This window comes from Physella acuta, unplaced genomic scaffold (assembly GCF_028476545.2).
Source record: "Physella acuta isolate Inbredline_101_S28 unplaced genomic scaffold, ASM2847654v3 ptg000223l, whole genome shotgun sequence".
Classification (NCBI taxonomy): Eukaryota; Metazoa; Mollusca; class Gastropoda; family Physidae; genus Physella; species Physella acuta.
In genome coordinates, this window is record NW_026731742.1 from 1,100,912 (window position 1) to 1,118,361 (window position 17,450).

The 17,450-nt window shown below is 36.3% G+C and overlaps 1 protein-coding gene across 8 annotated transcripts in view; it reads left to right on the top strand.

Moving 5' to 3' along the window:
* LOC131937814 (retinoic acid receptor RXR) overlaps positions 1-17,450 on the top strand; it is a 58,243-nt gene that overhangs the window by 36,575 nt on the left and 4,218 nt on the right. For 3 of the 8 annotated variants that reach the window (XM_059295462.1, XM_059295460.1, XM_059295461.1), the window contains exon 2: positions 17,054-17,426. In XM_059295462.1, the coding sequence (XP_059151445.1) occupies positions 17,054-17,426 (373 nt within the window). The other 5 variants (XM_059295465.1, XM_059295466.1, XM_059295467.1 and 2 more) reach the window with 4 other exon arrangements.

Here is a 17,450-nt window from a genome sequence, read left to right on the forward strand (position 1 = left end):
CTGTGTGTCTGTCTGTGTGTCTGTCTGTCTGTGTGTCCGTGTGTAAACACGATAACTTGAGTACCGTTACAGCTAGGTTGATGAAATTTCATATATAAGTATTTTATCAAAATCGTAGATCCGTATCAACTTTTAAGCGATTTCCGATAACCGGAAGTGGTACTTTTCCTACTTTGAATTTTTCAAAAGCCTATAACCTGAGTACTATTTCAGATAGATAAATGAAATTTCACATGTAAGTAAAAGATCTAATTCTCTACCTTCTGTTAAATTTTGAGTAATTTCCGTTGACGGGAAGTACTAATTTACGCTATTTCCGATTTCTCAAAAACGCATCTAAATTTATAAAGTACTAATAATATTGCGCACCATTATGAACATCTTTATTCGGCGTTCGCTTGGCGTGCAATACTTTTTTCTATGAGATTCTATTTTATTTTAAAAAGTTTATGTATTTAAAATTGATTAAAAATCATAACTATATCCCGAGTTCCCATCCCCTGTTGTTTTATATAAGAATATTCGAGAAAGTTTAGGGGAGATCACTCCCGGTTTATTATTCCATGCTGAACAAAAAAATGTAACAGGCGAATAGTAAATAAACTCTATGTAATATGTAATATAGTACAAATATGTAATCAGTATGTTATTACTAGAAAATATCACACAGACATACATCCGTAACAAACTGAAGTAACATTTTACAAAACATTATACAAAATATTATACATAACATTATACAAAACATTATACAAAACATTATACAAAACATTATACAAAACATTATACAAAACATTATACAAAACATTATACAAAACATTATACATAACATTATACATAACATTATACATAACATTATACATAACATTATACATAACATTATACATAACATTATACATAACATTATACATAACATTATACATAACATTATACATAACATTATACATAACATTATACATAACATTATACATAACATTATACATAACATTATACAAAACATTATATAGCGCCTACAACCATATCTGTAGCGATTTGTCGTCATATAAAGTAAAACATTATACATAACATTATTCATCTTCTAAGTACATTTGAAAATATATTCCTAACTAAACTAAAACAAAAATTATTTAATGAACTCCTTTAACTGACTCATTGCAACATTTCTCATTCATCTGTTATATTCTGATTCTACCCCGTTGTGTATTATAACTATGTAATATTATTTGTTTAATCTAAAATTTTGAATCCTGTGATTCTGCTATGTCTTTACTTAAATGCTTTTATTTTAAATGTTGTTAACTTGTTATTATTTTTTAACCGGCCAATGTATAAAAAAAGGCCTCCGTGTCTACTGTTGTTACCGTTATTAAATAAAGTTGAATAAAAGTTGTTCATGGTATTTAAAACACTTGCTTACATCCCTGCTTGCACCCCTGCTTACATCCCTGCTTGCATCCCTGCTTACATCCCTGCTTACATCCCTGCTTACATCCCTGCTTACATCCCTGCTCTAGTCGGTGATGTAGATTGATTACACTTATTTTAAATTTAAAAAATACTACTCGCATCAATCCAGATTAATTTCAGATTTTTTAATGTTCGCCTGGCCTTATTAAGCTGTTTATTTACATTTATCTTTAATTTTAATTAACCAAATTGTTTTCTAATTTTGTTCTCTTGCCGCAAATATGAATAGGCCTACACCCAACTTGTAAAAAACAAAAGTAAATGTGTATAGTCCCGTAGATCTGTGTTTTAACGACCCAGGTACAATTTGTAGTCACACATCCCTGGGTCAAACACGTCGAACGTCACAATTTAAATTAAAAAAAAACTACTTTATAATCTTTTAAGAATGTTCCGAAGTTCTTTGTGAACGTTTACAGAAATCTCAGCATAAATAAAACTATGTTGTTTACTATAATAAATCAACAATGTTCGTTTGAAATTTTTTCAACGACATCCGCCAAGTTTGATGCCGCCCCCAACCCCCTCTCCCCCCCCCCCCCCACACACACACACACGATCATTTTTTTTATGATGAACCTGTATAGAGTAGCCTATGCCTCCTTAGCGTCTGCATAATTTTTTAACTTCAAGATGAAACAAAAATCAGACATTTATTATTGTAAATCAATTTTATAAACATTTCAAATGCAGAGAACTTGAAACATTTTTTTCTGTAGTCTGCATTTCTATTTATGTACACCAACCCGAGTTTTTAACCTGAAGCTTCACCTTAGTAAGACAAGCTTTGATTGGCTGTATGATAGTTCATGGATTATCTGAAGCTTCACCTTTGTAAGACAAACTTTGATTGGCTGTTTGATAGCTCATGGGTTATACTTGTGCAGACCCACTCTTTACTCAAAATGTTTCTGGTAAATTGTGTCATACATTTATACTTTCGGACACAACATGGCGAAGTTACACGAAGTTTGTTTACATTTTTCAGGTAAAAATGAGAAAAAACTAAATTGTATTTAAAATTAATTTTTATTGAGTAAATCCCCGAAAACACTAAAATCGTGAATTAAGTGTATTCTATGGTATATTTAATTAAAGTCCAACAAAAACCTCACAATATAATTTTATAACATCTGTTTTGATACAGCGCACACGAGTTTAAACATTTACAAGGCATTTTGGAAGATTTCCAATTCCTTTTTTTTTACTTTCTGTTAAATTGTTGAACTTTGGATTGTTTTAATCCTTGAAAAGTTACAAAACAAACTAGGAAATGTTGCATTTTTAGACTGATTGCTGGGTAATCAAAAATTTAGTTTCCGATTTTAGAATTACTAGACATAAAATTCAACATTTGGATCAGTGACAGGACAAAATCTGGCCACATTGGTGCGTCATCATGTTCACTCGTCTGCTAGCTTGTCATCTTTTTGTGGTCGACTTTCTACTCTGCACATTTCAAAACTATGTTTTCTTTTTGTGGTCAACTTTTGATCCTGCACATTTTAAAATTACTTTCTTAATTTTAAATCCATTTTAAATACATTTTGTCTAATAATCTAAGGAAACACGCCCACACAGTACCCGAGATATTCAAACATAAAGGCTCCATAATAAGGCCAATTTTACGTTTCTATAGTCTGCGGATTATTTATATAGTCTAGGTTTTTTTGGGGGTTTTTTTGTTAGTATTTCTTTTTTGTTAAGTGGATTATCTTTAGTATATTTTTATTCAGTGGATTGTTTTTGTATAATTTTTTGGGTTGAGTTTAGGTATATTTTTTCACTATTTAAAGGATTGATTTTCGTTCTTTTTTTAATATTCCGTGGATTGTTTATAGTAAAAAAAATTCACTATTAATGCCATTGTTTTTTGTCTATTTTTCCACAAGTCAGTGGTTGTCTTAGTCTATTTTTTCCACAAGTCAGTGGATTGTCTTAGTCTATTTTTTCCACAAGTCAGTGGATTGTCTTAGTCTATTTTTTCCACAAGTCAGTGGTTGTCTTAGTCTATTTTTTCCACAAGTCAGTGGATTGTCTTAGTCTATTTTTTCCACAAGTCAGTGGATTGTCTTAGTCTATTTTTTCCACAAGTCAGTGGATTGTTTTAGTCTATTTTTTCCTCTGATTGGATTGTTTTAGTCTATTTTTCCACTAGTCAGTGGATTGTTTTAGTCTATTTTTCCAATAGTCAGTGGATTGTTTGAAAGTATGACATCACACGCATGAACGTTTAAAAATGAAACTGAATTTTATCACAAATATTGCATTTCAAAATACTTTTTTTGACAATTTTAAACATTTTTTCTAAAAATATTTGATTAGACAAGTTCCATATAAAATAATTTCCCTCATGCACTAGCATTTGCACAAAGTTGTTTGTTTATTGTTTTTTTACTTTAAGTTGAGGATAGTTTTTGTCAACATAAAGCACAAAGCTAACATACTTTCCAGTTTATGAAATAGAAAAACAATTTTTCAAGGGAGAAAACTGTGCAGCCTTTGATAGTTACTGTTAATTTGGTACTCTCCCTTGACAGGCAAAATAAATTGTTGGTTTTCTCCCCTGGCATTGATATTTTGCAGTGAATACGAGTAGATGTTAAAACAGTATTATAAATATTTAGTAGACTCAGTAAAAAGTAGCTACAAATTTTGAATCAAAATTCACAAAAATAACATCGACTTTGTTTGCTTTTATTTGTGACCTAATTCACTTTAAGGTCTTTAATTAAAATCTTGTATTTGGCTAATGAGGTGGGGGTGGGTAACAAACTCAAACAACAGGTGTCCCAGTATAGATTACATTATATCAGCAACATAGAGCTAATCTCTGTGTAGGCTACTTTAAAGTAGGACCATATCTTTTTTATGAAATCAGGACTGTCTTCCTTGTTAAGGCTTCTTTTTAGTGAAAATGTCCTGTTTCTTTTGATGTCGTTTTAGTGAAAATGTCATGTTTCTTTTGATGTCGTTTTAGTGAAAATGTCCTGTTTCTTTTGATATCGTTTTAGTGAAAATGTCCGGTTTCTTTTGATGTCATTTTAGTGAAAATGTCCTGTTTCTTTTGATATCGTTTTAGTGAAAATGTCCGGTTTCTTTTGATGTCGTTTTAGTGAAAATGTCCTGTCTCGTTTAATGTATATTTAGCGAAAATGTCCTCTCTCTTTTGATGTCTTTTTAGTTAAAATGTCATGTTTCTGTCGATGCGTTTTATAAATGGATTTTTAGCGCAATTTCCATTCTGGAGAATTGCGTTTATTAACTCGTCATTTCTGGGAATGGATGGATGGATGAATGAATGTATGGATGAATGTGTGTCCGGGCTTTAAGTCGTATCTCCTCCTCAACGAAGCAATATCGATGACTAGTTACAAAAGCAATTATGTTAAGCATGTTACGAGAATGAGCATAGGCCATAAAAATTCCGGGTTTCTTTCATGTATTTCCCGGAAAAGCCAAAAAACCTCGAAAAAATGCAGTTTTTGGCCCATATCTCGGCAACCAGACCACTTAGCGATTTGAAACATGTACCAATCGATTCCTGCCATAATTTAAAATAATATTGCCGAAGAAAGTTTTCAAAAATATCCTCTCGTTCGGTCACAAATTTTAAAATTACATAAACACCTACAAACCGATCGTTCTTCTAGCTTGAACGCACCCCAACATTATACGTCAGAGCTATTTTTAGATAACATAAGGAAATTGCGCACAAATGTCACTAGACTTTTTTAATTAACCCTTTATTTACGGAATTATGTTCTGAATGAGATTTTTACTTAAACAGTGTGTTACTATATTGCTTTTGGCACATTCAAAGCATATATCAAAGGAAATTTCGTTTCATAAATTTTTAATGGCCCAAACAGATATTGGTACTTATAAGTACCGTCAGTAAACTAGGACATTTTTTTTCAAAAATTTTTTTTTTACAAAACAGGAACAAACGATACATTCTATTAACTAATAACATGGCAATCATTATAACAATCGTTTTTTGTAATTTTCACACATAAATACAGCACAAAAGTATATTTTGAGTATGATTTTTACTGGATTTTCTATCGGAACACATCTTAGACCTCAAACACAGCAAAAGTAGTCGACATGTCATGCTCCCTCAATCTTGTCTATGGTCTTTCTGGTGTAGCAACGGTTGCCGGAATGAACATGCTTTTGCTGGAAGCTTCCAATAGCTAGTACAATGAGCAGCATTAACAAACAAAAGCCTAGTCATTCAGCACGCAACTACAAGTAATACTAGTATAATTGTAGCCTACTAGAATGTTATGACAAGTCTAGACTACAGTGCAAAGTTCATAAATAGAAGTGAGCTCAATGTGTTTAGGATTGCCGTAGTGGCCTACTCCTTTCTGTTTACTGATTAAAATTTACCATATAGATCAATACTATATGCAGAAGTATGGACTATTACTAGCCTACATGTATACATTACGTAAATGCTAGTTGTTGTAGGCAAGACAGTTTAGTGCAGTAATTATAACTAACAAATTAAATCTTACAACTAGAACTAGGCTTTGGTATACAAATGAAGTAAACTAAACCTTGTAAATGAGTCTGCAACTGATACCTTTATTCTTGTTAATTTTTTACTACTAGAAATTAACATATAATTACAATATTTCTTAGGTAAACCATATGCTAAACTTCTTATAAATGTGTAAATATCATTTTTTGAGTACATTTCGATAATTAATTATCAAGACAATATTTATGTAACTCCACATAAAAAATCTGCCATTTTCTAAAAATCTTTAAAAATGACCGTGTGCCCTGACGGTACTTATAAGTCCACTTGTAAACATCGATCTAATACAAAGACAATTTGATTAAAATTGTATAACTAGAAGTTAAATGCGTTTGCCTGACTATTGAAGTTGCCAATAAAAAATATTTGGGGTTGAAAACTTGAAAAATAAGGTAAAACAAAGGGAAATCAAGAACGTATGTGAGAAATGTACAGAAAAATTGTGAACTACCGATATAGCAAGACATTGAAAATGGCGTCACACCAGTAATTTTCAAAAAACAATGATACCTCCGACTACCGGCGACTCAGGGGAGATAATACTATTAATTACTTCAATATTTTTTAAAATTCGTATTAAATTAAAAATAATACAGGCATTTAATTAAAGTGGTACTTATAAGTACCGTCAGTAGATAAAGGGTTAACTTGTTTTCCTTTTCTTGCGTCATTTATTTTTTGGGACAATTTCTTCCTTGTGACGTAAAGTTTTTGGGACAATTTCTTTCTTATTATTCCGTCGTTTTATGGCAAATATCTTTGTCGTTTTAGGGACAATATCTTTGTCGTTTTAGGGACAATATCTTTGTCGTTTTAGGGACAATATCTTGCTTTTTGTACCCATGACATGGTGAGGTCACTGTGGTGAGTGAAGTTCTGCTTCAGACTAAAATAATTAATTCGAAATATGAAGTTAGGATATGCTACAATTGTTCTGCTTTAATGGTGAACAGTTATGCTATTTTACTAATTAGTTATTGAAACTGTAAGCTATCGCTTATTGAAAAAAAATTAAAGCAATGAACTTGATAGAGAAAATGTATAGAGATTTAGCGTACTAGCGTATTCAATTTAGTGAGCGTTTGTAAAGCCCCATCCTATCCATTGTCTATCACACTGTTTACACCGAAAGTAGTCGCCATAGCGCTCACCGGAAAGACCAGGGCGCCAAATCGCATCCTGCCGGTCGATTAGACTGCAAATAAAAATGTCTGTTTCGGCTCAAAAGGCTCACATGGGCCGCTGAGGGCCATGTAATACGTTTTATTTTAATAATCAGAAAAATTAACCAAGGTTAGATTATTAACTGGGATGTTTCTTTTTGTCCGTAAAAAATCCCAACAGTTTCGTCACTTTGCGAATGATGCAATTAGCAACTATTTTTAGATAATCCAATGAGAAATTGAGATCGAGCTTCTAATAATAGACCATTAGTAACGCTAACATATTGCATCAGTCACACTGATGTTTAAAACACGTCAAATAATTTTTTTACGTGCTGAGGAAAAAATCCTGTTCATTTGTGTCACTTTAGCAAATGACGCAATCTGCATCATTGTTAACAGGATGCTTTTTGGCACTATGGCGCCTGTTAGTTTTAAGGAGCCAGGGGCTCAGTGTAATCGGGGGGGGGGCTCCTGAGAGCGCCCCTCTACGTCCCTGACACATGGGCGGTGACCAAAGTGTGTTCTATCTGATTATTTCGGTGAGTTATTAATGTACACTCAAGGTTTTTACGAAGTAGTGTAAGTACACCCGTGTCCCGATATTTAAGATCCAAGCGCAGGCATTGTTTACATTTAAATAACTCACTTAGAAAACACAGTCATGCTTCTAAGAATATAGGATTGGTAACGCATAGTTAGATTAAACCCTTCTTATATATTTTGTCGGACTTTCTTCTATTCCTGCGGCAACGCGCGGGGACGGGGACGCTAGTATAGATCTAGATCTAGTGGAGGAAATATCTTCCTAAATATTAGTAAAAGTATCCAATAGATACTAAAGTGACCAACGTTTTTCTTTATAGTTATTTAAATAGTAGTGTATAATTTATTTTCATTTTTTTATTGCATTATTACATAATAGCTTGTTATTAAAACGTTTTTATGAGGGTTTTTTTTTTTCATTTGGCCTACTACAGTGATGGGCTATTTAACAAATTGCTTAATCTTTTTTAAATAAAAGTACGAAGAGGTTAAAATAGATAGAAATGTATCTTTCAATCTAACTAAATATATAACATATCATTTTTAATTCCTAGCAACCTAGGAGTATAATATTTCTATGGGATTTGACCTAGTGCAGTTTGTAGCCTTGTATACGTCATTTTGAACCCTACGAACCTTGAACTAGTGACCCCAGTTTCATGACGGAGGAAGTTGGTCTAGGTTTTGACAGAGCGAACGGTGTAGGACACGCCCATACGTTTGTGCTGATTTAAATGATGATTTTTATCATTCGCTGATAATAAGATAGAAAATACAACTAACCTAAACCTAACGCTATTATAAAATATTTATTCTGAAGTAAAAAAAAAGAACAGTGTTAGTCGAAGTGTGAAAATTAAATCAATTTTGAGCAGGATAGGCCACATTATGCTTAGAGTTGCATTCTGGGTACTAAGTTTCACAGCAGTTTCGAGGTAAACGAGCTATCACAACAAGAGTTGAATTTATTTTGAGTGTCTATCATTCATTTAGAGAGCTCCATGAATGGATCGCTCTGAAGGAATGGGTAACTACATTTTGCTGCATTTCTTAATTTAATGGCCATCTAGATCTATGCATTTAAATTACATTGGCAGCGGCGTCCATGTTGTATCGCTAAAAATTTGTAAAAGAAAAACTAAACGTGCCGCCATTTTGCCTGTTTTTATTTGATTTAGGTAGGCCTATTACTAGTATTAGTATTAGTCTATTAGTTTATTATAAGTTTATTATTTAGATATAATATATCTAGATCTAGACTTAATCGTCTTAAGTCCTTAAGAATTGTCTTATGCCTTATGCAACAGATCTACAGGTCTAATCTTCTAGATTTCTAGATCTAGGGATCTGGATTTAGTGGATTAGGATGTAGAATTAAAAAAATGTAGATTATGTTTATTGCACTTAGGGGTCGTCCATAAATGACGTCACACTCGTAGGGGGGAGGGGGAGTCCGTAATTTTGTGACGTGACGATGTGTGATGGGGGGAGGGGTTCAGATGGTGCAACTGCACACTTTTGCATTATAAAAAGGCCGATTCTAGCCGGAATAAGATACGCATGCGATACGCATGCGCAATGGAGAGAAACTACAACTTGCCTTAGCGGTGATGTTTTCGATGGTACTGCGCATGCGTGTGTTTACAACCGCAGAACCCTAACAACAACCCTAATCCTATCCTTAACCCTATCCCTAATCCTAGCCCTAACTCTAGCCCTAATCCTATCCCTATCCCTAATCCTACCCCTAACTCTAACCATAGGTCACTGCGCATGCGCAGAGCTATCTTTTGCCGACTAAGTGGAGACGTTGGGGAGAAAAATATTCTTCCGAGTAGACACTTCGTTATAAAAAGGCAATGTTAGAAAACTAATTTTAGACGTTATTTCGCGTTATAGAAAACTGTTTTAATAAATTGTAATAAGAATTGATTAAAGGCCGATGCTAGCCGGAAAAAGATACGCATGCGCAATGGAGAGAAACTACGACTTAGGCCATCGCGGCGATATTTTTTATGGTACTGCGCATGCGTGTTTACAACCGCCGAACCCTTACACCAACCCTAATCCTAACCAGTAATCCTAATTCTAGCCCTAGCCATAGGTCACTGCGCATGCGCAGAGCTATCTTTTGCCGACTAAGTGAAGACGTTGAGGAGAAAAATCTTCTTCCGAGTAGTCACTTCATTGATTAAAATACTCTATTTTGACAGAGTTCAGACAAGATTTTAGAAAAAAATATCGATTTAAAAAAAAATACAACTGCAATTTTGAGGGGCTTTTAGGCTGAGGAGTGATGTCATTTTAGGGGGGGGTCTGGCTTTTTGTGACGGATGGGGGGGCGGGGGGTAAAAATTGTCAAAAAAAGCGTGACGTCATTTATGGCTGACCCCTTAATCTTCATCCAAGTCAAGATTCATTGCTAGACCTAGAAATGAATAGGGCCTAGATTCTATAGATCTCTAGGCCTAGATTCTATAATATATCTAATTCTAGAGTGTAGTTAATTAGTGGTAGTCTAGTCTAGAACTTAAATATCTAGAGTTTCTAGTTTTTAGATCTAATTTCTTAAACTCATGACTCTCCTACTAATGAGCAGAATGATATTTATTTTGTAAGGTTGGTCTATAAGTGACATTGCATTCAGGGTGGGTGAGGGTTAAGAATATAGTGACAAGAGGGAGTGGGGTCTAGAAAATGTGACGTCATACTGTTTTGGTTTTTTTACTTTCTCGTATTTGAAGTATAGAGCAGGGATGTGACTTTTCCGAATTTTATCGGAAATCCGATTTTTCCGTTTCAGCTGCAATTTTCCTCCGAGGATTTCATTTTCACCGAATTTTTCCGCCGATTTTCGATTTTTGCCGATTTTGTACGAAGTTTTAAAAATTAGGAAAAAAACGGAAACGACCTCTACGGAAAAGGCCGACGTGCGTTTTCCACAAGTTCGTATTTAAATCGAGACTTAAAGTAACTTTCAGTACATAGGTCTAACGGACACTCAAATATGCGCTATGTGTGACTGGTGTGATGGTGCTAGATTAAGATGAAATGTAGATCTAGGTCAAGATTCAGAGTTTTGGCGGATTTACAATTTTTTCAGAACGCACATTTTTAGTCCAAATTTTCCGCTGATATTGTCAGTTAAATATTTATTTTAAAAAAACACTGGAAAAAGTACTCTAAAATAATGCCGTTGCTCAAATGAAACTTGCATCGCCCAAGCCTGGTAATCTAGCTATCGATGTTGCATAATTTATCTATTGGTATTTTAACCTGCCCAAATCTAGTTTCTCTCTGATTCTATTTTATTTAGTAATCTCAAATTAATATTGAAATCCTTGCAAAAGGTGACTATGAGGACAAGGCTAACCCGCCCTTGCTTGTAGCAACGGTGGCTCTTGTGACCTCACCATGACCCCGTGTACGTGTTTGGTGCTGCTTGTGGGGGGGGGGGGGGGGATAAAAATGACGTCACAGTCGATTTCTAATAGCTGTAGGCTAACAGTTTAAAAAAAAAACTGAACCCAACGCGATTACATAAGTAACGTCACAATCGTAGGGGAGGGGGGGGGTTCAGCTTGTGTGACGTCATAATTTTATTTTTATGTTTTTAATAAAAGTAACAGTAGAAACTTAATTTTAGTCGCTTTTACGCGTTTTAGAAAACTGCTTTTAAAAAAGTTTAATAGAAATTGATTGAAATACCCTGTGTTGGTCGAGCTCAGTCAATATTTTAGAAAAAAAAATCGGTGATTAAAAAATTCAATCTTGAGGAGGGGTGAGGTGTAGCGGTTGTTGGCTGGATTGTGTGTCATTTTAGGGGGGGGGGGGTCTGTCTTTTGTGACGGAGCATAGAGGGGAGGTAAAAATCGTCAAAAAAACGTGACGTCATTTATAGATGACCCCCTAACGATGTGCAGCTATTTCAAAAACATAAATAACGATGTGGTTTGGCTATTAAAATGGTTTCATCTAAATCTAGGCTGTTTACTGTTGAAGACTAACATTTTTACCATGCCAATCTTTAAAAGAATATAAGGCATAATTTAAAATTGAAAACAAGTGTACAACTTCACTAGATTAGTACAGTTTAAATTAGCTAAATGTTAAAATAAAATTGTAAATTTTTTAAAGGTTGTTTATAAGGTAAACATTAAATTGCAATTAGACAAGACTTTCATTGTTATGTTAGAGTGTAAGAGTAACATCAACTCCTTGTATTTAAAATATTAGCTTCATTAAACATTTAATTAGTACAGTAACGATGTGAGACTGCTTTTAACTGCGATTAAAAAAATAGATAAAACGTTGAGTTCTTGTCTGAAGAAAAATTTCCTAATATTTTTTCCTGGTCTGGTCACATCCCTGATAGAGGAAGTATTGTAATCGTGCAAAAAAAAATTGAGATCTTCACATATCTCGACTCTTTACGCATGAGTCGGTAAAACAAAGTTTTGCAATTTTGTCTTTATGCTATTTCCGATTTCTAAAAAAAAGGCATGTGAATTTATAAAGTACTAATAATATCCCGCACTATTATACACATTTTGTTTGACCTTCACTTGGTGTGCAATTCTTTTTTTTACGAGATTCTTTTTTAATAATTTGGGTTTTAGGAAGTTATTTTTGTATTAGTTGGATTAGAAATGAATACACAGGGCCTATATAAACTTGGTTAAATAGGCCCTATACTCATGAAGCTCTGTGAATGTTTTAGAAAGAAATAGATGTTTTAAAAAAAATTTGAAGGGGATTTAGTTTGTAGGCTGAGGTGTGTAGAGCGTTTGGCTTTTTGTGTTGATGTATGGAGAGGGGGTGGGAAACTGATTTCTTGAAATTCATAGTTTTGAAGATCTTAATATAATACAGTTCTGTTATATAAACTTTGTTTACTTTAAGTTTCACTTCATACATAACCACTCATCATTCTTCTATATAATGTTGATATGGCATAATGTTACTATTTGTCATATGTGGACATTGCATGACATCATAATGCCACCACTAGTTATTGGTGGACATAACATGGCATCATGTAATGCTACCACTTGTCAAATGTGACAGAAGTGTCACGGGGCAGGGGATGCAGTCATATCGGGTGACACCAAGGCAAAAAATGCAAAGTCCACAGAAGAAAATTGGTTTTTGCATGTTAAATTAATGGTTAATTAAAGTTAAACAGTCTTTTAAGTACAAATTGACAAACCCTGTAAGGAGGGAGGGGTGACACGATGAAGTAGATTATTTAACCATTGAGAAGACAATGCTGTATTAATAACCGCCTATAGATAAACATTGTTACTTTAATTAATAGGTGGATTAATATAATTACTTGCATAAACTGATGCCATTTTAAGCCAAATGGGAGGGGGTGGCTCCATTTGCAACTTTCACAGACAAGCAATTTGCTGGTAAAAACAAAATGAAAAAAGGTAAAACTCCTAGTGAATTCAAACGTTGGACAAATCTCCTTGGTCACCATGCAATTCATTTACCTATACAATACAAACATAGATTCAGCTCAAAAGTGCATACAATTACTAATTTTAAATACATCAAGAAGAAAAAAACAAACAATATAAAAATAAATTAATACATGCTCATACACATCTACATGTATGATGTATATGGCATATATTTAAATTATAGGCCTTTACACACACATGTGTATATGTAAAAAAAAATCTTTGGATGGTGGGGGGCACCCAACCTGGCAACACCATTAATATCCGGACATATATTGCCACCTCTTGACATATGTGGACATAGTATGGCATCATAATGCCACATATATTTAATTTGAAATGGGGAATATTTTTTTTTTTATATTTTTGATAGGACAATTCTGGTATATTATTGAGCTTAAAGTCATTAGCTAATATATCCATTCTGGTATTTCAATGAGCTGAAAGTCATTAGTTGGTTTGTCTATCTTCCCCACCTGCACCAGTTCTTCCTAATCACTTGGCCACATAAAAAAATTCTAGGCCACTGTATGTAGAGCACTGGAGAAATGTGTTCCTTGTGGGTATTGAACCTGCAGCTCTACTAGATCATGTAAACTAACACCTTTAGCAGTTTAGCTGCACTTAGTTCATTAGCACCAGCTATACCAGGGACCTGTTTAATACATGATCGGTGTTTATAGCAGTGTTTCTTCCAGACTTTCCCCTGGGGATGGGGGGTGGACACTGTTAAAAGTTTATATTTTCTATATAAATTCCATTTCATTCGGGGGGGGGGGGGGGCTGGGCGGTAGGTTTTCTTGGGTGGGGACGGACGACAGAGCCCCCCCCCCCCTCCCAGAAAGATGCCTGGAAGAAACTGGTGTATAGGGCCTACATATTCAATATTTTCCTTATCTGAATAAATCTGACAGCATCCATAACGATGCACCGTATCATGTTCTGGTGTATGGTAACATTTCTGTGGGTACGGCTAATGTACAAGTAGTCACACAATGACATTACGCTCTGTGTTACACAAGATCTCGGCTGCGAGATTTTCTCCCCCTCACCCTCCCGCTGGGATCAGTGTCGTGTACTCTAACGCCTCAAGCGGTGAACACATGCCGTGTTTCTCGTGACCTACTTACGCGTCTCTCCTGCTGATCCGATTTGCGCGGTTTATTTGTCCATACACCACCCTCCCCAACTCCCTCCCGAAGGCATCCGTTTGTCTTGTTTTCCGACGGTATTGTAAAAACATTCCGGCCGACGTACGCTGGTGTTGCATGGTATTGTGGGCCACTACAGCCTAGTTAATGACACATGTTTGCCTGGCGTCTTGGGTTTAAATCTACACATTTATTATACACGTTCTTGTGAATAGACGTTGTGTGCTTGGTAGTTTGTCTGGCAGGAATCTGAAACAAATACTATGTATGTATATATTCAACTGAACAACACGAATCTGAAACAAATACTATGTTTGCATATATTCAGCTGAACAAAACAGTTATCAAATTGATATAGCCAGATGAGGCGAAAAATGTGGTCACGTGGGCTAGTAATCAATATTCGCATTCATTTGTCTCAGTAGTTATCGATTGTCTCAGTAGTTATCGATTTGTTAAATCCCAGTATTACATGAGTTTTAAAGTGTCGAGCAAATAGTCCAATCTGTAAGGATTAATGGCATATGCTTACATTGGCCTTACAACTGGATACAGGAGTCTTAAAGCAGTTAATCGATGAGCGAGGGGGGGGGGAATAAATCCGTGACATGTTTTACATTTCTCCCCCCCCCCCCCCCCCCCACACCAAAGTGTAACATGTACTGTTTTGTTTTCCCTTTAACTGTAACCCTAACGGTTTTTCCGACCAGTGTTTTAGATTCTCATCACTGATGCTCCTTGGGCTCTTGTCGTGTACACAGGGGAGATAGCTTGAAAACTTTGGTACCATTTTTTGTCTAGGCTAGCTGGCTTGTATTTACTCTTGAAAGCTTGGCCTCTTGAGCTGTTTTTTTTCCTGGCAGTTGACATTGTGTGTGGCTGCCATACGTCGGGCGGGTTGAATGATTTGACTTGGTTTGACCTTTGGGTTGTGTGTTGTAGCCTCGGGCCCACGTCTGTATGTTCTGGGACTAGAACCGCTCACTACTGGCCATGGCGGATTTTCTCGACGATATGGGTGAGTGCTGGGTTTGGTGGGGTCTGCTGGTTGCATGTCACGTGATAGGTCTACTAACTCCAGACATCCTGTAGGTAGGCGATACATTCTTTTTTTTTCTTCGATTCAGAATTTATTTAATAACGTACCACTCACCCACTTAGTATGGCGAGTAAAGTTTTCGTATGTACAGAACACATACATGAATTGTTTTTCCAAACGAACCGGTCCTGTATTTCATGTTGTTTCGTTGTATCGATCGGACTCTACCAGTGACGTTAACACTGCTGTCTAGCTCACTAAAAGTACATGTATTTTTTCGCCTTTTAACTTTCAATGTGTAAGGTCACCATATTTGTTTGTTGCTAGATCTTTCGATTCTACATCTAGCCTAGATCTAGTATTGCGCTGGCTAGCCGTCTTGCTATTTTCTGCGCTTGTGTACGTCCACCCGGACGAACCCTCTTTGCCATTATCCTCTAAAAACCACCCCACCCCGTTAGTCTGTTGGACCACTTTAAAAAATTCAGCCACGACGAGGTGTGTATAGTGACCTAGTTACGACGATAGAATCGTCTCGCTGATCAGTCGCTCGCATGCTTGTGACCTAGTTAGTACATAGTTGCGGCAAGTCGACATAAAAATCGCTGGGTTTTTTTTTTTGTTGCGGTCCCATTACGGATACCACCGTCCCAGGTTATGTTCACTGTGCACAGTGGTTCTCAATCGTGGTGTGTGCGTGTGGTCTTTGTGCATGTGTGGGGCCAGTGTACAGAGGACCGTCTGCTACCGTAGCGCGAGCCAGTGGTACCGTTGTTGTATGACGCGTCCCTCAGTAGTACACATCGCCTAAAGATTACGATGAACGGCTTGGGGTACGTGCCACCCCCAGCTGAGAACCGTCCCACTGTTGACAGCGCTGGCTGTCCCGTGGCTCACGTGTTCACCCAGGCGTGGGGTGTTCACAGGCTCTGGCCTGGTTAAAAACAGATTATTACCCTCGTGATCGCATTCTTCACCCCCTCCCCCACCCTGTATTGACCCACCATACCCTCACCCACACGTATTGACCCGCCTTAGATGAAGAAAACCGATGGACTGAGAAGACGTGTAAATATAGATTTTGTTGAAGCAAATAACGCTGTGGCTTTGATGGCCAAAATATTGACGGTAGGCTGAAGGTCTGCTTAAGGAAGATGGGGGGGGGGGGGGGTTAGTCCTTGTAGTTAAGATGGGGGGTAGTCCTTGTTAAGATGGGGGGGGGGGGGGTGACTATTCTAAAGTGTCACATGTCTGTGTAATGTAAAGTTTGTGTATACTTTGGTTCTCTACTGTATTACTAGTGCTTGAATAATTATATGTAGGCCTAAAGAGTATTAAAATAAAAAGCTGCTCCATCCTGCTTAAATAACAAGTCTCTCATTGAAGCCATCTTTTCTTATTGTGACTTGTCACACATTTGGTCTATTGGTGTCAAACTTTTGGACTTGTTGATTGGATGAGTGCTTATTGGTGTCAAACTTTTTGTTGACTAGATGTGGGAATATCACTTTTCTTGAGACTGGCACCTTGCCTGTTGATGCTTGTTTAACTCATGTGAATTTATATAACCTTTTAAATGTATGTACCCTTTATTAAGCTTTTAGTTTATGTAACCTTTAAGCTTTGAATGTATGTAACCTTTAGCCTATTTTTTTTTTCTTTGGCAGACACTCTTGAGAACAGTATGCCAGGTGGAATGTCCATGGGAATGTCCATGGGTGGCCATCCAGGTCACCCCCCACCAGACATCAAGCCAGACATCTCCTCCCTGACCTCCCCCACCTCCACCCACGGAGGCTACTACGGCTTTGGTGGCATGCCAGGCATGGCCACCTCCAGCCAGCAGTCCCCCAGTGCTCAACAGATGCACTCCCCCGGCATGCACTCCCCCACCTCATCCATGGGCTCACCCCCCATGCTGTGCCTGAGCCCCACCAACCCCAGCCCCTCCCCTGGTCTACCACATTCATCTCTACACACCAAGCACATATGTGCTATATGTGGGGATAGGGCCTCAGGCAAACACTATGGCGTCTATAGGTAAGCTGATACTTACTACGATTT